The following is a 24,270-nucleotide window of genomic DNA, read 5'->3' as shown; positions in this document are numbered from 1 at the left end:
AGGGGTCTGAATACTTTCCGAAGACACTGTATATCTGCAGTAATAGTGGAATGATAGTGTTTCACAGTATTATTTACCCGGCAGTGTTGTGATTGGCTGGCCAGTGTTGTGATATTCGCTTATTGATATCTCCCGCCGGGCCTGCACCTGTTGTCAAAGTGGGAAAGCTGTTTTGACTTTTTGGCTGTTATCTAGTGGACATCGGGCCATGTGGCCAATGTAGAAATCGCTCTCATTTCCTGGCTGCAAACATTATGCACTGTTTGCTCACTTTTAGTTTGTGAGAAAACATGCACTGAATAGTGTAGGGAATCATTGTCATATATAAAGAAAAAGGGGAGTCTAGGGTGGGAAGGGCCTCGTTAAAGCAAAGGCTGCATTTAGTTATTATTGTGAAACCAAACAACAACACAGAAGTCGCCATCCATACCTACTCAGTACTGTTTTCTTCTGTTTTATGTTTAAGCAACCGCATTGGACAAACAATTGCATTGTCAGTACACATTTTTACATGATATTCAATAAAACTCTATACAAATATTATTAAAAAATACAAACGTTCTTAGTACATGCAGACACTTATCTACTCAACACTGTTTTTTAACATAGTGTAAAGTAGGACTGTGCTGAGTACTCGGACAAAACAAGTATCAAAAAGGATATGGAGAATTTTTCAAATACGATTATGACGCAAGTATTTTCTAATTATCCGTAATCTGGAAAAATTCCTTTTCAGCTGACACTCAAGTTGTGTGAAGCGCTGGGTGCTCTAAACTACTATTAGGTCGTTTTTGTCTGTAAATAAAATGGACGGGGATTGGTTAAACCTGCTGCAAGGATTAGATTACAACAAGCCGCTCTCATGTCACTCACTCGTCTCGTCTCAGGGAACAAGTCTCCCTTTCTCCGTGTATCAATCAGAATCCGTAGCTAGTCATTGTTAAATCAATTTATTTCCTTTTGACCTTTGTGGTGAAATTATTGTAATCAGAAGGAGAGACTTTTAGATTTCTTCAAAACAATCAGACTTTATTATTTCATTAGTGCAGTAATGGAGCTGGTCGGTGATCACCTCTGAAAACTCAACCAGCGGATTTGAGCGACAGCGTTTTGTAGCAAAGTCCATCCCCCTGGATGTTCGTGACAAACAAAGGCTGTATGGATGGGTCACAAGGTTGCTAATAATTCACAGTAAACAGTATCTGCTGTAAATACTGTCCTCATTGTATGGAGACCAGGGTCTGGCCCCCCAACTCCATACTGGAGCCATCTCTCCCTGGTACCCCAGGGGGAGATGCGGTATCACCCAAAGACATAAATCTCCTGTCAGTGTTTAATCTCCCAGAGGCCCACCCTCCGTAGAACACACACAGATGAGCGTTCTAACAACCCCTTATTCTGTTGCATAAAACAACCATTTGATGCAATAACAGTATTGTAGCATAATTTAGCAATTTTGCTCTCACACTTTGCTGAGGCTATAAGTTGTTTTTTGTCTGTCTACTTTGCCTTGTGTAGTAGGCCTACTTTCTGTCCGCATAATTAGTATAAGTCTCTCGTTTTGTCGTGATCCAAGCCCATGCTTGCTCGCTACTTTTTCTCGCCCAGGCATGTTTGCCACGCAACAAATCATTTGAAAATAATATCACAAATGTAGATTGTTTATTTTGATTGTAAAAGTGTTGGGAGAGAAGTTTTGCTTCTCACGAAAGTGAAACAATATATGGGGCAAAAAATGTGCCTGCCTTCATCTGAATCTGTCTGGAATAAATGCAGTCCATAGTAACTGGCCATGCATTAGGCAATTTATTAGCCTATTCCATTCATAATTGAATAGGACCAAGTAAGTAAATCATGGCCATTTTTTCATTTGTCATTTTTTAAATTTACAATGAGTGAAGAAACTTAATGATGTACTCTGGGTGATATAGCGCAGTAATGCACATTTTAAGATATAGCCATTACCGGCATTTTAAAGTGCACTTCTGGGTTTTCCGATGACAAGTAATTCCCATTACGAATATGAGTATGACAGATCGGCACACCCATTGTGAAAAGGCATGCAATAGTGGGTCTCTGGAGCAAAAAAATCCACTGCCAGCTGCATTCTTTAATTTTCAAGGGAACTTGAGAATACCCATATTGATTAGTCTGCCATAAAATGGAAGAAATCCATAACTGTATTTTCAGTTCTGTTTTGAATTATGTTCATACATTTACTATTCTTGCCTCCCCCTCCCCCAGGTGTGTACAAGCCGGAGCCCCTGGGGGACATGTGGTGGGCTATCCTCTCCACTGGCATCCTGTTCCTTTATCACTTCCTGTTCCTGCAGGGCTTGGGCCTGGTAAGATTGATGGAGGGAGCCCTCTACTGGACACTCGGTGCAACTCCTCTTCACTCGCTCTTAAAAGAGAGGCCAGTAACGAGACACATGACACAGATATAGGAGTCAGACACTAATGTACAGGTCACACTAGCATGACTAATGAGCTGCATGACACAGCGGACTGCTCTTCTCTCACTCTGCCTGACTGATGGCACGAAAGAAACAAACACCAAGCAAGGCCACCGTTACAGTAGGTCTGCTGAAGGGAGAACGGCTCATAGTAATGGCCGGTACGGCGCAAATGGAATGGTATTATACACCTGGAAAGCATGTGTTTAAGGTATTTCATACCATTCTACTAATTCCGCTCCAGTCATTACCACGAGCCAGTCCTCCCCAACCTCCTGTGGCCTCAGTGTGTCTCCTTCTACATAGTCTCTCACTTTTCTCTCTTTCTCTCCCTCTTCCCAGATGACCGAGGTCAATCTGAACAACATGCTGTGTCCAGCAGTGTCAGATCCATTTTATGGGCCTTGGTACCGGGTTTGGGCTGCAGGTCACCAGACCCTGTTGACCCTGGTCCATGGGAAGGCCCTGACCCTCCTCTCCCACCACACCAGCCCCACCTGCAGGTACTTGCTAGACACCGCCAGACTGCGCAGCAAGAAGATTGACTGAACATCCACACACAGAGACAAACACGAATGTAGCCTTTTCCAATCCAAACGCCTGTTATGTTGGGATTTTCTATCCACATTTTTAATGCATCTGGACCACCTTTACCATATTTATTTACTGTAAAGAAAGAATCCTTTCAGAGTCAATGAAATATCATTCCTTTAGTGTTTGTGCTGGATTGCATTATATGCATGCACAATCATGGGCGCCTGATTTTGTCTGAAAGTGGGGGTGCAAATGCATGGAAGGGGGGGCTTGACTTTTTTTGGCACCGTTTGAAGCGCTGTCACCATAAACATTAAAAGAATTTACTTGTCTCAGCAGTGTACATATTTTATTAAAAAAGGGTAGAAATGGCTTATTTGGTCAAAATGACTTACCAAGCCAAGCACACAGACCAGGCACCAGGACAGGCGTTTAAGTGATTAAGGGGTGCAGTTGAACTCGGTGAGGGGGGCACAATTTTTAAGGGTTCTTGCATTGGAATTATATTGAATTCTTATCACGCTATAACGTAATAAACTAAGTTCAAATGCAGAGACTCAGACCAGTGAGTATTTTTTGAAGTGACAGATTAACGTGAAATCTGTAGCCCAGCTCCACTGTGCTGTATCAGCACAATGGACAGCGCCCTACACAAGGCCATTTTGGTAATGAATATAGGCTACAATATAGGCTTTTTATAATAGGTGAATTGCCTAATGTGAATGCAGGCGTACACACAGCCGTCTTACCAAAATAATGCAAACTAAATGCTGAAAGTAGTAGACTAATTAATCATGCAAACAAAAATACTGAATAGCAGTTTAGCTTAGAAAAATGACACAGCGAATGTGAACAAATGAATGTGAACAGAACAAAAGAGTTAGGTCTACTATAGGCCTATAAACAAAAGCGTATTGATAAAGGCATGACAGAATCTAGGCTAGTTACATTAACAGTAAACGAAAGGAGAATGCAAATAACCACATCCTACAGCAGGGCTCTCCAACCCTGTTCCTCCCCCTGTAATCAATTAAGCAATGCCGGCCTACCATAAATACATTTCCATTTCAGTTCCATTTTAAGAACATGAAAACCAATAGGCTGCCAAGAAAGCCTACGTTCTATTTCTATGGTGAAATGTATCGATATATAGCTGTCATTTGGGTCCTTCCATTAGAATTAGAATGAATTCTGCTTGTCACAATAAACGTAAAAGTTCAAAGGCCGAGACCATTGAGTGCTCTATCAGCACCATGTACAGCGCCCTACACACTAAGCAAGCCCTTTTTGGCAATGAAAATATATTTGCCATTCATACTCTAGGTTGTTGCTGAAAAGGATGTCACTGGCTATACTACCAAGATTATAATAAAAACCAACCAGCTAGATTGTTTCTTACCTTTACAGAAGAGTTGCAGCCTTTGATGCTCTGTGGACCTTCCTGAGTAATCAATCATTCCATTCTCCCTGAAATCTTCTTGTAAGATCCCACACAAATGCCAGTTGGATTAGTTGAGCTTTCCTTGGGTGTAGCATGCTTCGTCTGCTGACTAAACACATTTGTCAAAGTGGAAAAGGAGTTTGTGCCAGTTGCCTATCATTAACAAGTGTTGACACCTCAGTTCCCATAGCACTTAAAACTTTTGTCTTTCCGCGGTGCATTTCAAATGCTTTATGCGTTCCTAGCGAATCCTTTTATTCTATCAATAGCATGCTTCCAGTTAGAATACTTGGAATAAGGCCCAGAAAACCTGCAGCTCGGGGAGAATTCTTTGCTAACCTGGGCTGGCTTCTTTGTTCCAAGATCATCAGGAACAGGTGGAGGGGTCTGTGGAGACATTATGCTTGTGGCACTTGTGGAAGAGAGAGTAGGCTCTTCACGCTGAGCTAGCTGGAGCTCGGCGGCATCATCGCTGCTGGGCTTGGCGGCAGTTTCGTTTCTGATCATGGCAGATTAGCTGGTTAGAGCAAAATAGGCTAATAACACTAACACCCTTTACAGCTAGCTAAGAAGCTAACTAAACTCTGTAGTGGTGGGGATTTAACTAAACTTGACCTGCCCTTATAAATCCAAATCAAATGAGCCTATTACAGGCAGAGGCGTATCACATTATTCACGTAGCCTACCACAGATGAGCAGCATTTACCCCAGGCTTTTTATGGAAACCAAACCCAAAAGGAGTCATACGTAACCGCCCAGTAGCTTTCCATAGCCCCCCTACACATATACACACACTCTGAGGTGCGCAGATACTGATTTTGCGCCAACCTGTCACTCAATAATTTGAACTTTTTTGCTGTTTTTATATAGAGACGTAAAACTGAAGTGGCACACGTTTTAACTGAGGGGGCTTTTGCCCCCTCGTGGAGCCGGGTCCACAAGCAGAGCTGTTTTATGGAGATCCAAATACCCTCTGCTTTTTTATTTAGAACACAGTCGCATACAGACACCACTTGGCTACATTATAACCGTGAAGCGGCCATTGTGCACTGGCATATGGGGCTCAGCCACAACTGTTACTTTGTTCCATTTTTTTCATTAAGTAACAAATGTGACTTAATTGATTTGAAGTTGGGGAAAATAGATGACAAAAATGCAGAATGGTGTTAAATGCCTGTAAACAGCTTGGGGAATATTTCACAGATGTAAGCATGTAATATTAGGCCTTCTGATTATTTCTCAAATGGACATATACATTTTAATACAAACATTACTAATCATTTAAAATGATCCAATAGATGATCATTTTCTGGTAAAACAAAGTGGGGGTTTAAAACCGATGTTTGCACCTCTATTCTGAAAGTGGGGTTGTAGCTGCTCCATTTTCCCCATTGCTCAGGCGCCTATGCGCACAATGGGAAAGACTTCTGGAGTTTGGTAGTTCTTGATGTGGGTCATCCCAATTTCAGTCCATAACATGTAGCCCAATATATATGTTCTATATACATGATCACCTAGTGCATCTGTTTATTGATAACCTGCATAGCTCTACGTTGGGACAGTAACTGGGAACCCCTGTTATAAGGGAAGTATTACAGCCCATTGAAGAGGTTTTAAGTAGCATTTGCATTTCCTATTCACTTCGATCATTGGATCGCTCCCATTTTGTAATGAGGGATATTTGTGTTACTTAACAAGTACACATGTAAATAAAAAAAAGTGGTATGGTTTACTTTTGTACACTTGTTTTTTTTCTGGGTGAATGTGCACTGTTGTATTTATTGACAATAAAAGTGATTTTTGCCCTTTAATTGTATTTTCTCAGTGAATACCTCAGGTACTAATAATACACTGAACAAAAATATAAATGCAACATGTAAAGTGTTGGTCCCATGTTTCATGAGCTGAAATAAAAGATCCCAGAAATGTTCCATACTCACAAAAAGCTTATTTCATTTGGTGCACAAATGTGTTTACATCAGGGTGGGTGAGCATTTTTCCTTGGACAAGACAATCTATCCACCTGACAGGTGTGGCATGTCAAGAAGCTGATTAAATGGCATGATCATTACCCAGGTGCACATTGTGCTGGGGTCAATAAAAGGCCATTCAAATATGCTGTTTTGTCACACAACACAATGCCACAGATGTCTGAAGGTTTGAGGGAGTGTCCAAATGGCATGCTGACTGCAGGAAAGTCCACCAGAGCATTTGCCAGAGAATTGAATGTTAATTTCTCTACCACCGCCTCCTACGTTGTTTTAGAGAATTTGGCAGTACATCCAACCGGACTCATGACCGCAGACCACATGCAACGCCAGCCCAGGACCTCCACATCCGGCTTCTTCACCTGCAGGATCGTCTGAGACCAGTCACCCGGACAGCTGATGAAACTGTGGGTTTGCACAACTGAAGAATTTCTCCACAAACTGTCAGAAACAGTCTCTGTGTGCTCACTGTGCTCACTGTCCTCACCAGGGTTGCAACTGACTTCCGTGGGTAAATGCTCACCTTCGATGACCACAGGCACTCTGAAGAAGTGTGCTCTTCATGGATGAATCCCGATATCAACTGTACTGGGCAGACGGCGTCGTGGGGGCGAGCTGTTTACTGATGTCAATGTAGTAAACAGTGCCCTATGGTGAGGTTATGATATGGGCAGGCATAAGCTGTGGACAATGAACACAATTGCATTTTATCGATGGGAATTTGAATGCACGGAGTTTCCTTGACAAGATTCTGAGGCCCATTGTCATGCCATTCATCCACCGCCATCACCTCATATTTCAGCACGATGATGCACGGTACCGTTTCACAAGGATCTGTACACAATTCCTGGAAGCTGAAAATGTCCCACGTCTTGCATTGCCTGCATACTCACCAGACATGTCACCCATTGAGCATGTATAGGATGCTCTAGGTTGACGTGTATGACCAGGTTCTTCACACAGCCACTGTAGAGGGTTGGGACAATATTCCACAGGTCACAATCAACAGCCTGGTCAAATGATTAGGCTATGTCGTGCTGCATGAGGTCACACCAGACACTGACTGGTTTTCTGGTCCACGCCCCTACCTCAGTGACCAACTGATGCATATCTGTATTCCCAGTCATGTGAAATCCATAGATGAAGGCCTAATTTATTTATTTCAATTGACTGATTTCCTTTATGAACTGTAACTCAGTAAAATCTTGTGTTTATATTTGTGTAGTGTGTAGATTAGTGGAGTGTATTTATGGACGCCAGGCTTCCCTAAAAAATGCCCCCCCCCCCCATTTTTTTTTTTTATTTATACTACATACATTATTTTGTATTTTTTGTTTCTCTGTGTTTCATACATTCAGCCTCTTGGGAATTGAAGGAAGTGTATCTCACTGGAGAAAACATCAGAGCGAATGAACTAGCTGTCTTAGTATGTGTAGCGTATCTACAAGTCAGAAGTTTACATACACCTTAGCCAAATACATTTAAACTCAGTTTCTCCTTGCTCAAACACACTTTTTCAGTTCTGCCCACACATTTTCTATCGTGTTGAGGTCAGGGCTTTGTGATGGCCACTCCAATACCTTGACTTTGTTTTCCTTAAACCATTTTGCCACAACTTTGGAAGTATGCTTGGGGTCATTGTCCATTTGGATGACCCATTCGCGACATAGCTTTAACTTCCTGACTGATGATGTCTTGAGATGTTGCTTCAATATATCCACAGAATTTTCCTTCCTCATGGTGCCATCTATTTTGTGGAGTGCACCAGTCCGTCCTGCAGCAAAGCACCCCCACAACATGATGATGTGATTCACTGTTGGAATGGTGTTCTTCGGCTTGCAAGCATCCCCCTTTTTCCTTGAAACATAACGATGGTCATTATGGCCAAACAGTTCTATTTTTGTTTCATAAGATCAGAAGACATTTCTCCAGAAAGTACGATCTTTGTCCCCATGTGCAGTTGCAAACCGTAGTCTGGCTTTTTTTATGGCGGTTTTGGAGCAGTGGCTTCTTCCTTGCTGAACGGCCTTTCAAGCTATGTCGATATAGGACTCATTTTACTGTGGATAGATACTTTTGTACTTGTTTCCTCCAGCATCTTCACAAGGTCCTTTGCTGTTGCTCTGGGATTGATTTGCACCTTTCGCACCAAAGTACGTTCATCTCTAGGAGACGGAACGAGTCTCCTTCCTGTTCGGTATGACGGCTGCGTGGTCCCATGGTGTTTATACTTGCGTACCATTGTTTGTACAGATGAACGTGGTACCTTCAGGTATTTGGAAATTGCTCAAGGATGAACCAGACTTGTGGAGGTCTACAATTATTTGAGGTCTTGGCTGATTTCTTTTGATTTTCCCATGATGTCAAGCAAAGAGGCACTCGCATTAACATCTGCTAACCATGTGTATGTGACAAATAAAACATTTGATTTGATTTGAGTTTGAAGGTACACCTCCAATTGACTCAAATGATGTCAATTAGCCTATCAGAAGCTTCTAAAGTCATGACATCATTTTCTGGAATTTTCCAAGCTGTTTAAAGGCACAGTCAACTTAGTGTATGTAAACTTCTGACCTACTGGAATTGTGATACAGTGAATTATCAGTGAAATAATCTCTCAACAATTGTTGGAAAAATGACTTGTGTCATGCACAAAGTAGATGTCCTAACCGACTTGCCAAAACTATAGTTTGTCAACAAGACATTTGTGGAGGGGTTGAAGAACGAGTTGTAATGACTCCAACCTAAGTGTATGTAAACTTCCGACTTCAACTGTATATGATGCAGTCAGGTCAAAAAGAGTAGGACATTATTGCTGCCCGGGATGGGATGTCAGTGAACATTTGGCCTCCCTTGATGAAAAATTCAATAATAAAAGCCAATCAGCATTGAGTTAAATAAACTGAGTGAGCTCAGCCACATCACATTTAGCTTAAGTTAATTTGACAAAATCGTTTTTGGTATCTTTTAGTTGTCACTGCATTAGACTAAGTGGAGGTGACTAGATAATGTTGAAGTTGAAATCGTGCTGGAATAGTTGAGGCAGCTCCTGTTTTCTTTGACTTGCGGTAGGTAACTGGTTCTAAATCAATAGTAGTCCGAAAATGTTGGAAACATTACCTTGCTTGACCATGCTGTAGATCATTAACTGTTTGTTACATGAAATATGTTTAGTGGACTTCATCGGACAGATGTTGCTCTCCGGTTTTGCAATGAAACAAATGTGTGATTTTTATTTATTCTGCCACTGTGGCTTATATGAACTAACAGGTTATTAAGCAAACAAAGTAATTATCACAGCACATTGGTTGTAAAATGGCTTCCTACGATTTTACCCACGCATCACTACAGGTGTAGGTTATATAGCTCTTTTCCAGTCCTTCCAGGCAAACACCTCTAACACCACTAATGTGTAGCACCTACAGTATTTCCTTCCCATTACTATGGACTTGTTATCCAAGCTATAAATATAACCTAATGTGTTTTGTATGACATGCAATCAGGCTCCAACTCTCCAAGCATACAACCAAATATATCAGTCGTTTAACATGGAAAAACACCCATTACACAACTCACACACACACACATTTATCTTTTCACGTGGTTTTATTCATTTTTATTGGCTAAATGAATTTAAAAGGTAATAACAATGTTTAAAACTACATGATCATATCCACAGCCATTGCTCACATACCCACTGATAACCCATCTATATATAAGATTTTCTCCCTCCCCACACATTTTTTAAAAACATTTTTCATTTTCTGTATTTTTTTGGAGCCATACTATCATAAATGCCCATTTCAAGTCTCATCACACTAACAGCAATTCAATGGGAGAGGAAGGAGACTCTTGCTCTAAAGGAGTCTTTTTTCCCCCCAGTTCATATTATTCCATCAACATTTAAGTTACTAAAGCAGAGAAAGAGACAGAACCAAAAATGAAAAGTAGAAGAAATAAAAGGTGGGTGTGAGGGGTTTACACCAGGCAACCCCGTGCCCCGTCATGCCACCACAGCAGAGACAGTTGCTCTGCACAGCGACACATTTTCAGAACATAGAAAACAACTCAAATAATTTAGAAACTAGATCCAAAATAGTTTTGGGGAAAATAATAGATTTTGATGTACAAAAACAGTAATTTATTTTATTTTAGTAAATCTTATAAAAGTTCCAAACACAAGTGTATTGTAGTTCTTATTTCATTTATTATTGATTCATTTATTTGTATTTTTTTTGTTTATCTATTAGTGCGATTGTATACCAGTGCAGCTACTGGGTCCAGAGTAAAGAAAAGAGGTCTTTTTTCATCTTTAACGGCGTAAAAAATAAGGACAAACTCATCTTTTATATAAAGTATAACTGCTGGTCTTTAGGAAAGAAACACAGAAACTCATACATCTAGGAGGCACGCTATGGGGTTTTTTTTTGTTTAAAAAATGAAAATAATGAAAATACAAGTGACGACAACAAAATAAAAAAAACTGTGTGCAACCAAGTAATTTCACTGTCCTTGATGCCGGGTAAGGCTTCAGACATAATCAATGAAATTCATTGAATAAGAGGTTGCTAAAGAAATCAAAAGACAAGTTAGAAATCGTACAAAAAACAGATAAAAAAATCTGAAACAGACGGAAAAAAATAACATTTTGTCTCTTGCAGGGGTGTTTTTTGGAAGGACAGGAAGCCAGGCCTGAAGAGCAGCATTTGGACTTGGCCAGAACATAGAGATGTATAGAAATCGCTACGTTGTATCTATGCCATTATGGCGTCTGTGACAGCACGCACAGCGCCATTGAAGCTTTCTCCATTTTGAAGTAGTCCATTTTTTTCTTCTTTTGATGTTTGAAAAAAGTGTAAAGCTAAGATTGGTGACTTACTACCACCTGCAGTGATGGAGTCTTGAACCAAATTGTGTTAAATTTATTGTGGCCGTTAAATGGCAGTCATATAGCTTAAAGCCAATTACAAACTCATTTGAAGAAGAAAACAATGCTCTGCTCATTGGTCGATCACTCCCAAACCATAGGAATCTTCACCCAGTTGACCATTTTAAAATGGAGGAAGCCCTAAATGTCCATGCAAAAACAGGTTACTTCCATGTTATGATCTCTATACATCTCTATGGGGCAGAGGCATCTTTGGTTCGGTTGAACATACAAAGGTAATAGGAGCTTAAGTATTCCACAAAAATATATGCATACCGGTACACATACAAGGAATGCAGGGGCTAAACCAGGCAATGGATCCAAATGACATTGTCTTTACACATTATCCCAGTTGTGTCAGTATGAACAATTGTCACTCGTCCATGGGCAGAGGTGTGTTTAAACTAGCTGCAAATTAGCAGTCAGAATAATCTTTTGAAGGACACCAGGAAAATCACATCACATTTGACTGAGATTTATTGATATTCATGAACCTTTACGTTCAGTCATTTCCATGTTAAAAGTACGTTACACGATACACTTACGGTCATACGGAAGAGTGATTCATGAACGGCAACGAATTGTCCAAGTCAAATACAATAATTATGTGAGCATCCTGATGATATCAGCAATCACTCATCTGGCTCACTAAACCTGCCAACTAAACCCACACTCATGTCCAGCTTAAAGAAACCACTGTTATAGAGGGCTACATGAATGACAATATTACATGAGAAGCACGACTTCCTTTGAGGGAGTTTGTAAGAGCCAGAGTTGAGTGAGAACCTTCTGTCAGCTGATAATCAACTCCATGGATGAGTAAATGATACAGGACAGCTATAAAAACTCACGATTTAAAAAGAGTAAAACATGAAGTGTTATGGGTGTGCTTCTAAGAGGAACATCCAATCGTGGGCTGGACAGGGAAAGGGGCCTACGATGGGAGACTGGAGAGGAGGGGCGATAAGACCCCTTTTACTCCAACTCTTTACTGTCCCAGCCCAGGAGCGAATGTCCCCTTCTGATGCCACGATCTACTGAACGACAGACTATACCTTTAACCCCCAGGCCATGAGGCAGGGAGTTGGGGGGAGGGGGATTAGTAGTGACTTCTTGTCCTTTCAAACCTGCAGGGTGTTGACTTACACTGGTAGGAAAAAAACACCTGTTGAACAGATCTGCATATATCAAGGATAATAAGTCGGATATGATCGATGAGTCCGCATGACCAGTCACGAAACCTGCGACCGCCCCAACATGAGGTCCAATAGCACCATTTTATTTATTTTTGATGATTTATACAAGTCTCTAAGCCTTCGATGTCAGGGATTAAACCATACTGTATGTTTTATACACACACATGCAACAGAATGGACTGCATTTGTGTATACATATATCGGTAAGTATGTAAAAGAGAATGGTGGACTTGATTTTGCAGCAGAAAAATATTCAGGTTGTGCTGTATTGAATGGACCAGAAAATGGTTACCCGATTGTTCAACAACAGGGAAAGCTTGTCCCACAGTTCTCTGAAAACTGTTTTTGTGACAAACTACTAGGCCAATATATATCTTTAAGTAGGCCTCCTTTGTCTTGTCAATGTTGTTGAGCAGCATTTCCCTGACCACAAGAGGATAATATAAAGGAAATGCCATCCAATATCTGAGCAGGGAAGCACAGAGAACAGGATAGGCCCTTACTACAATAACATCTCAACCAAGCATGTCTGTGGACAAACCCCTTCTACAATAGGCTAGATTAATGAAGTAAGCTGGGGTTTCTAATGTCCAGGTATGATTAGAAGAAAGGTTCCCATCTGCCTCCCGCTACAATGTGTCTATCTGAAGGTGAATGGGTGAATCAGGGTTTTAAGGCCCTTCACTGCCCTGTAGGTTGAGGTCAGTGTTAGACAGTACAGGACAGAGGAACACTCAGGGCACCATTTTACTGGTCCATAATTTATTAAATCAACACAACTGAAATATGGGTCATTTCGGGTTACTGTGGATGGAGTGCCAAAGCCCTTAACATTTTGCATATAAAAATAAAATAAAAAGGATTAACCCTACTGTCAGTTGGTAAAAGATGTTTTATAAAATATGTTTGTTCTGTTTTGTTGTTGTACAAGCACCTCTCAAACCTGTACACGACACAGAGATCATTAGCTAATCCATTAACTACACTTGCTAAAACATACCAACTACTGGGCACGGATGTGACTGACAAAAAGGAACACTTGAAGAGGACATGGACTAACTAGTTGCTTGAAATCCCTGGTTCTTTATGTAGGGTTTGACTGAATGCAGTTTGACCACCCTTTCCCAGTTTCCTGGGAAACAGCTGACAAGACAGACCAACAACCCATGCATGGTTTCTAGTGGCACAGAGACGGGGAGCAACTGGTCCTGAATACGGCAAGCACCTCAACAAACAGCAGCATGTCATGAGGAAATAACGGATTTGAACAAATCAACCGACGATGACCAGTGCCAAGGGTTTAAGGTTAGCTAGATGCTATCTCCAGAAGCCTCCACAAGATCTCATAGCATTTTGACTACCTAGATGCTATCTCCAGAAGCCTCCACAAGATCTCATAGCGTTTTGACTACCTAGATGCTATCTCCAGAAGCCTCCACAAGATCTCATAGCGTTTTGACTACCTAGATGCTATCTCCAGAAGCCTCCACAAGATCTCATAGCGTTTTGACTAGCTAGATGCTATCTCCAGAAGCCTCCACAAGATCTCATAGCATTTTGACTAGCTAGATGCTATCTCCAGAAGCCTCCACAAGATCTCATAGCGTTTTGACTACCTAGATGCCATCTCCAGAAGCCTCCACAAGATCTCATAGCGTTTTGACTAGCTAGATGCCATCTCCAGAAGCATCCACAAGATCTCATAGCGTTTTGACTAGCTAGATGCTATCTCCAGAAGCCTCCACAAGATCTCATAGCGTTTTGACTAGCTAGATGCCATCTCCAGAAGCCTCTACAAGATCTCATAGCGTTTTGACTAGCTAGATGCCATCTCCAGAAGCCTCCACAAGATCTCATCGCGTTTTGACTAGCTAGATGCTATCTCCAGAAGCCTCCACAAGATCTCATCGCGTTTTGACTAGCTAGATGCTATCTCCAGAAGCCTCCACAAGATCTCATAACGTTTTGACTAGCTAGATGCCATCTCCAGAAGCCTCCACAAGATCTCATAGCATTTTCACTAGCTAGATGCCATCTCCAGAAGCCTCCACAAGATCTCATAGCGTTTTGACTAGCTAGATGCCATCTCCAGAAGCCTCCACAAGATCTCATCGCGTTTTGACTAGCTAGATGCCATCTCCAGGAGCCTCCACAAGATCTCATAGCGTTTTGACGAGAGCACATGAAAGTGCACAACTATGGCAACCGTCAGTCATCAAGCATGTAATGTCAAATGTGGATGTAAAACATTGATTAGGCCTACATCAAGTTTCATTATTTGTCATTGTGGCCACAAGCTTCAGTTAAAATGGTATAAAAGCAGCGGAAGTGATGAGGACTCTTAACAAACAGCACAAAGGAGTTCAAACGCTGGAGTGTATTCATCAGTCGGATTCCGTTGCAAATGTAAAACTTATATCAATGAAAATTAGTTTCTATTGTACAAATTCAGGTAGTCCTCTCTGTTTTGTTCCATTTAGCCGGTTTACTCTAGGAACCAAACAGTAAACAGGTTTCATTGCAAAACTTTTTGCAACAGACTGACTAATAAATGCACCCCTGATGCTAACCCATACTAACTGAGTAAGTCCAGATAATGTCTCATAGGCCCAGATTCCTAGCCAGGACCAAAACACAAAATTTGAGAGGAAACCCAACTTTTGGGACCAAAGCCACCAGAATAAAGTAAACTCTTAGAGGAAGTAAACACAGAGGTTACAAAGAAGAGCGGGGGGGATTAAAAACAGAATATGGCTTTAAGTAGTTTTAGCATATCCCTGTCACTAGACTCAAGTCTCCCTCATTGTTTTTTCCTCTCAAACCAACTAGCATGAAATAACAGGATGAAGGTATTTTTCTCAGAGGACAATGAATGAGAGGACAATGCGCTCTGCAGTCAACTCTCCAACCCTATCACAACCTCCAACCAACTCTCCAACCCTAACACAACCTCCAGCCAACTCTCCAACCCTAACACAACCTCCAGCCAACTCTCCAACCCTATCACAACCTCCAGCCAACTCTCCAACCCTAACACAACCTCCAGCCCTGCAGTCAACTCTCCAACCCTATCACAACCTCCAGCCAACTCTCCAACCCTATCACAACCTCCAGCCAACTCTCCAACCCTATCACAACCTCCAGCCAACTCTCCAACCCTAACACAACCTCCAGCCCTGCAGCCAACTCTCCAACCCTATCACAACCTCCAGCCAACTCTCCAACCCTATCACAACCTCCAGCTCTGCAGCCAACTCTCCAACCCTATCACAACCTCCAGCCAACTCTCCAACCCTATCACAACCTCCAGCCAACTCTCCAACCCTATCACAACCTCCAGCCAACTCTCCAACCCTATCACAACCTCCAGCCAACTCTCCAACCCTATCACAACCTCCAGCCAACTCTCCAACCCTATCACAACCTCCAGCCAACTCTCCAACCCTATCACAACCTCCAGCCAACTCTCCAACCCTATCACAACCTCCAGTCAACTCTCCAACCCTATCACAACCTCCAGCCCCGTGGATCACTTTCACTAGCGGCCTGCTTCACAGAGACAAGGGACAGAGACAACCTCCTTTGACGCAGCTAAAATGGCTTCCTCCATACGTTTCTCAAGTTGGAAAGAAGAGCGGGTGAAAATATCTGAGCTGGAGCTGTACAAATTCAATTCAAGTTTTGCAGGTTTCATTACAAAACACTATGAACACTCAGGGGTGGAAATGAACATCTCTGTCAAATATTTTGTCATGATCCTATTCATGATTTAATATAGCGCTTTCAATCTCCTGTCGGATGTGAACTTAACAACAAACTTCTAACCACACACATCAAAGCAAACACGTGTGGGGTAATGTAATAAAAAAGACCAGCAAATACTAGTGGCGTGCCATCACAACCCTACAATCTACAGCACTACAACGAGTTACAAAGGCCAAACCAACCTAAGTCCATTTCTTGAGAAGAATCGCAAAATTGAGGAAAAGATTTGAGTCTTCCAGAACAGCTGTTGGCTTGCCACATGACACACATAATGCCAAGCTGGCTACTAAGAAAGGATTCAACAGACAAAGAAAAACATTTCCCTAATAGATGGGACACTGTAGCTAAGCCTACACAAAATATGAGCCTATACCTTTATGCATTACGAATTCACCATATATATGACTTGCTTCCATCCACAGAATCAAAAGCCTGATTAGGATTGTTTGAAAATAATACATTTAGGAAAATTGAGTATTTGTGAACAAAAATAAACAACTAAAGGGGTTATATTGATATATATGCTGCAAAAACTAAATCAATAGGAGGATAAAAAATAAAAGATTTTTGTTTTTTCTCGTCATTATCAATTGATGCTCATTTTGCCACCCGTTGCCACGTCAACGTCTGGGAGAGCGTCAGCATGGCAACGGAAACTATCATCATAAAATGGTACAGTAGTAGAGATAACTAGACCAGGAGGGGGCGGGCTCTCCTGGGAAAAGGTCCGCAGAGAGGTCCAGTGATTGGTCATGCGGCTCGCTGTCAGGAATAATGGTTGTATGGGGGTAGAGGGTGCCCGGTGCCGTTCTGGTAGTGATGGTGCTGGCGGTGGGCAATGTACTCAGCATAGCTCATTGTCATCTTCTCGCTACGGTACCTAAACAAGAGGAGAGGGAAGTTAGAGAAGGAACAGTTACCCCAACTTACCTGGCAGTGGCACTAGAATCTCTACACCCTAATGCTCTATGGATCCAGCAGTACTTCTTCACTGATTTCTGTCTGTACTGTGGCAAACAGGACCACCGAGCGCTTTGGGAGGGTCCCCTACAGTAATGATGCACCAGTCACATATTCCCAGCAGTAAGTAACACTTTCATCATCTACACTGAAGGCAGAACCAAGGCCAGCAGCAGTGGAAGACAGCAACCGGTGTGAAAGGAGAGCAGCCTCTCTTACCTGGTCAACTTAATGGTCTTCCTGAAGTCATTTGTGATGGGAGCTTTGTAGCCTCCCTTTCGTAGTAAGGAATCTATGGTCTGAATGTGGTCCCATCCTGCACAGAGAAGGTTATAGCCCCTTGAATATCCCCCTTTATGTCCCCTTGAATCCCACTTCTCTCTAGAACCAAGACCTTCAGTCATACAGACATTATACAACGGTGATGGGACACACGATTCCACTTACCTTGCTCTTTTGCGACCTCTGGTAGGTAGGTGGCGGTACGCTTTGATCCTTTTTCATTGAAAAACTCTATCCTAATGCCATGAACACCCACCTACAGGCCAGAGAAAGGAGAGACAGAGACCGAGGGCAGAACAGACATCACATGAATGGACAGGAACAACAGACACATGCCTATATACACTACATGTCTTCGGCCACACACTCCAGACAAACTGCAGCATTACCTAACAGAGTTACTAACCTATAGAAGTATGAGATACCATACCCGGTCACAGGGAGGGCTAACTCTTGAAATTCCGTCTGTCACTACAGATTTAGGAAAAACAGCTTTTAGTTTCGTCGTACCTCACGTATGGAACAACCTACAGAACACCCTACAGTTGGATGAGTTGGTGCCTTTTGGGCAAATCAGATTGTTGGTTGAGGGTCAGGATCCGGTCAAGATAGCTTGGGGGATTGTTCGAGTTATAATTCAAAATCACCCACCCACGCCACGGGCCCTTGCCCCCCCCCTCTGGGTCAGCAAGGTCACTGCTTACGTCCTCACAAAAAAGACAGACTGCCTGTGTATGGTGCTTGTCGGCCTAAATCATGCTTGCTGTGTGGATCTCCAGGCTGCAATGGGGTCCAGTTCATTCAGAACCATAAACTGCAGCAGAGGCCTATTCCTATTTCAGTCTCATCTCTACTTCACACTGGAGATTGTCTCTCCCAGCGTACTGCTCTGTGTGGAGAGCGTACTGCTCTGTGTGGAGAGCGTACTGCTCTGTGTGGAGAGCGTACTGCTCTGTGTGGAGAGCGTACTGCTCTGTGTGGAGAGCGTACTGCTCTGTGTGGAGAGCGTACTGCTCTGTGTGGAGAGTGTACTGCTCTGTGTGGAGAGTGTACTGCTCTGTGTGGAGAGCGTACTGCTCTGTGTGGAGAGCGTACTGCTCTGTGTGGAGAGTGTACTGCTCTGTGTGGAGAGTGTACTGCTCTGTGTGGAGAGCGTACTGCTCTGTGTGGAGAGCGTACTGCTCTGTGCGGAGTGTACTGCTCTGTGTGGAGAGCGTACTGCTCTGTGCGGAGAGCGTACTGCTCTGTGTGGAGAGCGTACTGCTCTGTGTGGAGAGCGTACTGCTCTGTGTGGAGAGCGTACTGCTCTGTGTGGAGTGTACTGCTCTGTGTGGAGTGTACTGCTCTGTGTGGAGTGTACTGCACTGTACTGCTCTGTGTGGAGTGTACTGCTCTGTGTGGAGTGTACTGCTCTGTGCGGAGAGCGTACTGCTCTGTGTGGAGAGCGTACTGCTCTGTGTGGAGAGCGTACTGCTCTGTGTGGAGAGCGTACTGCTCTGTGTGGAGAGCGTACTGCTCTGTGCGGAGAGCGTACTGCTCTGTGCGGAGAGCGTACTGCTCTGTGCGGAGAGCGTACTGCTCTGTGTGGAGAGCGTACTGCTCTGTGTGGAGAGCGTACTGCTCTGTGTGGAGAGCGTACTGCTCTGTGTGGAGAGTGTACTGCTCTGTGTGGAGAGCGTACTGCTCTGTGCGGAGAGCGTACTGCTCTGTGTGGAGAGCGTACTGCTCTGTGCGGAGAGCGTACTGCTCTGTATGGAGAGCGTACTGCTCTGTGCGGAGAGCGTACTGCTCTGTGTGGAGAGCGTACTGCTCTGTGTGGAGAGCGTACTGCTCTGTGTGGAGAGCGTACTGCTCTGTGTGGAGAGCGTACTGCTCTGTGTGGAGAGCGTACTGCTCTGTGTGGAGAGCGTACTGCTCTGTGTGGAGAGCGTACTGCTCTGTGTGGAGAGTGTACTGCTCTGTGTGGAGAGCGTACTGCTCTGTGTGGAGAGCGTACTGCTCTGTGTGGAGAGCGTACTGCTCTGTGTGGAGAGCGTACTGCTCTGTGTGGAGAGCGTACTGCTCTGTGTGGAGAGCGTACTGCTCTGTGTGGAGAGCGTACTGCTCTGTGCGGAGTGTACTGCTCTGTGTGGAGTGTACTGCTCTGTGTGGAGTGTACTGCTCTGTGTGGAGTGTACTGCACTGTACTGCTCTGTGTGGAGTGTACTGCTCTGTGTGGAGTGTACTGCTCGTGTGGAGTGTACTGCTCTTCTACATATTTGTACTGCTCTCCGGTGCACTGTAAACCTCAACTGCTGGATTCACATATGTGAAGGCTATTTAATTTCAATAGAAATAAAATGACTGAAGAGTATTGCATAAGATGAATTAATAGCTACCTGTCTTGTTTCAGTCTCTTACCTCCCAGTCAAGGTAATCACCGACGTCCTCGAAGTTGGTGAGCAGAGACACCGAGCAGAAGAGGCGTGGCAGCTCGTCCCTCGTCACGGGGGGAAAGCGGCTGTCTTTAAGGGCACTGTGGAGACAACAGGGGACGTTTAGGGACAACATCAGCTGCACTACTTTGAACCAGTTTCAACTGGAAGACCAACAGATTATCAAGGACAATGTCCACCCAAAGTACATATTTGCGTTTCATCTCATCTTACTATGAGCCACAGGGCATTATGTTTATAATGAAAAGAAAGACCAAATCTCTCTGATAAGACAACATGTAAATGAAGAAACCCTGCAAGCATTTTCCTTTCAGAAGACATTAGCCATGAAGTGATATCTTCCGTGCTACATTTCAGAAAGTGCCTATCTGAGGGGATGTAAAAATAGAATGACCTGATGGCAGGTGAGTCTCCGTATTGGCTGGACCCACAGACTCTTCATATCAGATTGTAATTTTCCCTCTCTCCCCCACTCCACTCCATCCTAACAAGAGACTGCTGCCACCACCCTTTCTGCACACGACGGCACACCATTTTCCTGCTCATGTCATGACAGCAGATGAATGGAGTCAGTTACAGTCTCCATGAGCCATAATCTACCACCACACGCTGTCCTAATTCACCAATAGGAGTGAAATGCCCCATGTGGTGATGGCATGCTGTCATAGTGCTGCCTCTTCTACATATTTGTACTGTTAGAAGAGTCATATGGTAACAACACATGGGATGAACTGTGAACACTGAACAGCATCCCTTTTAAGTCCACGATGTGTTAAATGGGACTCTGCTTCTTTCAGTCCAGGATTGGGAGTGACAAGCTGAGTTCAGTAGAAAGAGGCCAGGTCATTTCTCTTACTAGAGGGAGATGTGGGAGAGGAGCATGGAGAAGCGACATCATGAAGACATAAAACAGGCCGGCTCCCTGAGAGTAATTGACTTCTTAGGACCTGGGGGCACGCTAAGGGCACGCTAAGGGCACGCTGAGGGCACGCTAAGGGCACGCTGAGGGCACGCTGAGGGCACGCTAAGGGCACGCTAAGGGCACGCTGAGGGCACGCTAAGGGCACGCTGAGGGCACGCTAAGGGCACGCTGAGGGCACGCTAAGGGCACGCTGAGGGCACGCTAAGGGCACGCTGAGGGCACGCTAAGGGCACGCTAAGGGCACACTAAGGGCACGCTAAGGGCACGCTGAGGGCACGCTAAGGGCACGCTGAGGGCTAAGGGCACGCTAAGGGCACGCTGAGGGCACGCTGAGGGCACGCTAAGGGCACGCTAAGGGCACGCTAAGGGCACGCTGAGGGCACGCTGAGGGCACGCTAAGGGCACGCTGAGGGCACGCTAAGGGCACGCTAAGGGCACGCTGAGGGCACGCTGAGGGCACGCTGAGGGCACGCTAAGGGCACGCTAAGGGCACGCTAAGGGCACGCTGAGGGCACGCTGAGGGCACGCTAAGGGCACGCTAAGGGCACGCTGAGGGCACGCTAAGGGCACGCTGAGGGCACGCTGAGGGCACACTAAGGGCACGCTGAGGGCACACTAAGGGCACACTAAGGGCACGCTGAGGGCACGCTAAGGGCACGCTGAGGGCACGCTGAGGGCACACAAAGGGCACGCTAAGGGCACGCTAAGGGCACACTAAGGGCACGCTAAGGGCACACTAAGGGCACGCTGAGGGCACACTAAGGGCACGCTAAGGGCGCGCTAAGGGCACGCTAAGGGCACGCTAAGGGCACACTAAGGGCACGCTGAGGGCACGCTAAGGGCACGCTGAGGGCACGCTGAGGGCACACTAAGGGCACGCTGAGGGCACACTAAGGGCACGCTAAGGGCCCGCTGAGGGCACGCTAAGGGCACGCTAAGGGCACGCTAAGGGCACGCTGAGGGCACACTAAGGGCACGCTAAGGGCCCGCTGAGGGCACGCTAAGGGCACGCTAAGGGCACGCTAAGGGCACGCTAAGGGCACGCTAAGGGCACGCTAAGGGCACGCTGAGGGCACGCTAAGGGCACGCTAAGGGCACGCTAAGGGCACGCTAAGGGCACGCTGAGGGCACGCTAAGGGCACGCTAAGGGCCCGCTGAGGGCACGCTAAGGGCACGCTAAGGGCATGCTAAGGGCACGCTAAGGGCACGCTAAGGGCACGCTGAGGGCACGCTAAGGGCACGCTGAGGGCACGCTAAGGGCACGCTGAGGGCACGCTGAGGGCACACTAAGGGCACACTGAGGGCACGCTAAGGGCATGCTAAGGGCACGCTAAGGGCACGCTAAGGGCACGCTGAGGGCACGCTGAGGGCACGCTGAGGGAATGATATGCAGAGGACCTGACAAGACAGCAGATTACTGGGCAGCTAAGGCAGAGTGAAGGAAATCCATTTTTGTGTATATGTGAGTAGAGGAGGACAACACAGCACTCTTGTACAGAACAAACAGACAAGCCTGCACTAAAACACTTTCAGAGGGTTATCTTGCATTTCACAGAGACCCTTAGCAAGCAACTATGACATCCCCCACGAGTCAGGCCCCTCCAATATCTGGAATTTCTCCTGTTGTTTCACTGGCCCCTCCCTTTTCCTGTGCTAACAACATGGTTAGCCTAGTGGTGAGTTGGATTTTAGACAGCCCCCATATTCTAGAATGTCCTGACCTGGTATAACATTGGCTCTCAGAGCCTCAGTGGCTAAACAACAGCCATGGAGACGTTCTAACGTCTGTGTTGCTGCGGCCATTCTCTGCAGCGCCAGTGTAAGATTCCATGGGAGAGAGGGGAATTCTACATGCTGCTGGCTGCAGGTCCAACTGATTGACTAAAGGGCAGGGTTGGCAAATCTTAACCAGACAGGAGACGGATACACAAACAACAGCACCCACATACCTCTGGCACTCACAGGAGGGTAGCGAAGCTTATCCTCTCAGAAGAGTCATTAAATAAATAAATCTGTCTTTTTACTGAGCTGACCCTTTTATCCAAATAGGTCTGGCTTGTATTAATTCACATTTATAGGCCTATAGCTGAATACAAACACAAGACTGCACGTGAGAGTGAGTACAACAGGAACGTAACTAGCCTGGCTGGCTAGCAGTGTCAGAGCACCAGGTCATTGAGTTTGACATCACTAGCAGCCCTCTAAAAGGGCTGTCTACTAAAACAAACAGATGATCGCAACCTCTACAAAATGGCCGCTCTGGACTTCAAGTGTAACACAGAGACAACACATGCTTTGTAAGATCCTCTGACGTTAACCTGTTCCTCCTCTACAGACCAAGACTCCTGATGCACGCTTATCCAAGGGACAGAATTAAATGATTAAATACCAGATGTGGATGCTAAACGGTGATCGGATTGGTATCTATAATCTGAAATGGAAAAGCCATTTTATTACCAGTTGTAGACAGGGAATAACAATGAAGGGGAAGGTAAATGTTTGCAGAGATAAATTAGAGACATGAGAACATTGTCAGTTACTTCATAGTTTACTGAAACAGGACAACCAACACACACTCATGTATGACACTGATACAGTGCATGTCAGATCACTGGGAGGGTGAGGCCATGCAGCAAGGCTGAAAGGCCCTGTTGACAGTAGTGCAGATCACATGACTGACACATGCAGATAAACAGACGGAGAGAAAAAGAGACAGACAGATGGACAGAAAGACGGACAGGCAGAAGGAGACAGAGGCAGAGAGAGACAGACAGACAGAGAGGCAGACATATTCAAACCAGTTCTGCCCAGATTCTGAAGGTAATGCATTCTTTATTGGATTGTCAGATACTCGGTCTCATCCCCTGCACCCCCCCCACACACACACACAGAGACAGATACACACAGACACACAGCTCAACCAGATCCTCTCTCCCCCACTCTGGGCCAGAGAGGCTATTAGGTTTATTAAAATCACACACCAAGACAGACTTCTAGAAACGAATAAAAAAAAGAAGCACATTTAATACAAAATCACCCTAGTAGGCCTACTTTGCATAAAATACTGTATTATATCCTTTACTGGTCGATACTGATATGAAGGTTGATATTAACTCCAGGAGACAGACCACTCATCAAATGAACGCCCTGGTAAATAATTGCCTTTAAACAGGCAATGGTGCACCTGAACTGGGCATGACAGTGTAAATGAGTTCCATACATTTCTGAGGCAAGCTGAGCACAGAGCAGCATCTCTCAGTGAGGTAAAACCCTCCCGGAGGTCCCTGGGGCAATGCCGTTCCTCCGCTCCATGTACATGCTTTGCATGATTTATTCAGCACCAAAGGTCCTTTTGACGTAGACA

General features: G+C 44.6%; 2 protein-coding genes across 52 annotated transcripts in view; one reads left to right on the top strand and one right to left on the bottom strand.

Moving 5' to 3' along the window:
• The window catches only part of LOC118385145 (transmembrane protein 164-like), a 36,121-nt gene extending 32,799 nt beyond the window's left edge, over nt 1–3,322 (top strand). The window contains exons 5-6 of one of the 2 annotated variants that reach the window (XM_035772039.2): nt 2,245–2,345; nt 2,799–3,322. In XM_035772039.2, the coding sequence (XP_035627932.1) occupies nt 2,245–2,345; nt 2,799–3,005 (308 nt within the window). In that variant the 3' untranslated portion in view covers nt 3,006–3,322. Of the gene's footprint in view, nt 1–2,244; nt 2,417–2,798 lie in introns of both variants that reach the window. The other variant, XM_035772040.2, reaches the window with a different exon arrangement.
• Nucleotides 3,323–10,006: 6,684 nt separating this feature from the next.
• The window catches only part of LOC118385143 (nuclear protein AMMECR1-like), a 35,422-nt gene continuing 21,158 nt past the window's right edge, over nt 10,007–24,270 (bottom strand). Inside the window, exons 3-9 of one of the 50 annotated variants that reach the window (XR_008139190.1) lie at nt 19,950–20,064; nt 17,715–17,805; nt 17,487–17,583; nt 15,817–17,187; nt 15,681–15,710; nt 15,553–15,582; nt 10,007–15,462 (exon numbers count right to left, since the gene is read on the bottom strand). Coding sequence is in view for 1 of the 50 variants with exons in the window: in XM_035772038.2 (XP_035627931.1) it covers nt 17,073–17,187; nt 17,487–17,583; nt 17,715–17,805; nt 19,950–20,064 (418 nt within the window). In the remaining 49 variants the exon portion in view is untranslated. Of the gene's footprint in view, nt 17,188–17,486; nt 17,584–17,714; nt 17,806–19,949; nt 20,065–24,270 lie in introns of all 50 variants that reach the window. The other 49 variants (XR_008139196.1, XR_008139201.1, XR_008139207.1 and 46 more) reach the window with 49 other exon arrangements.

This window comes from Oncorhynchus keta, chromosome 6, assembly GCF_023373465.1.
Source record: "Oncorhynchus keta strain PuntledgeMale-10-30-2019 chromosome 6, Oket_V2, whole genome shotgun sequence".
Lineage (NCBI taxonomy): Eukaryota > Metazoa > Chordata > Actinopteri > Salmoniformes > Salmonidae > Oncorhynchus > Oncorhynchus keta.
This window is presented reverse-complemented; position numbering and strand designations above follow the sequence as displayed.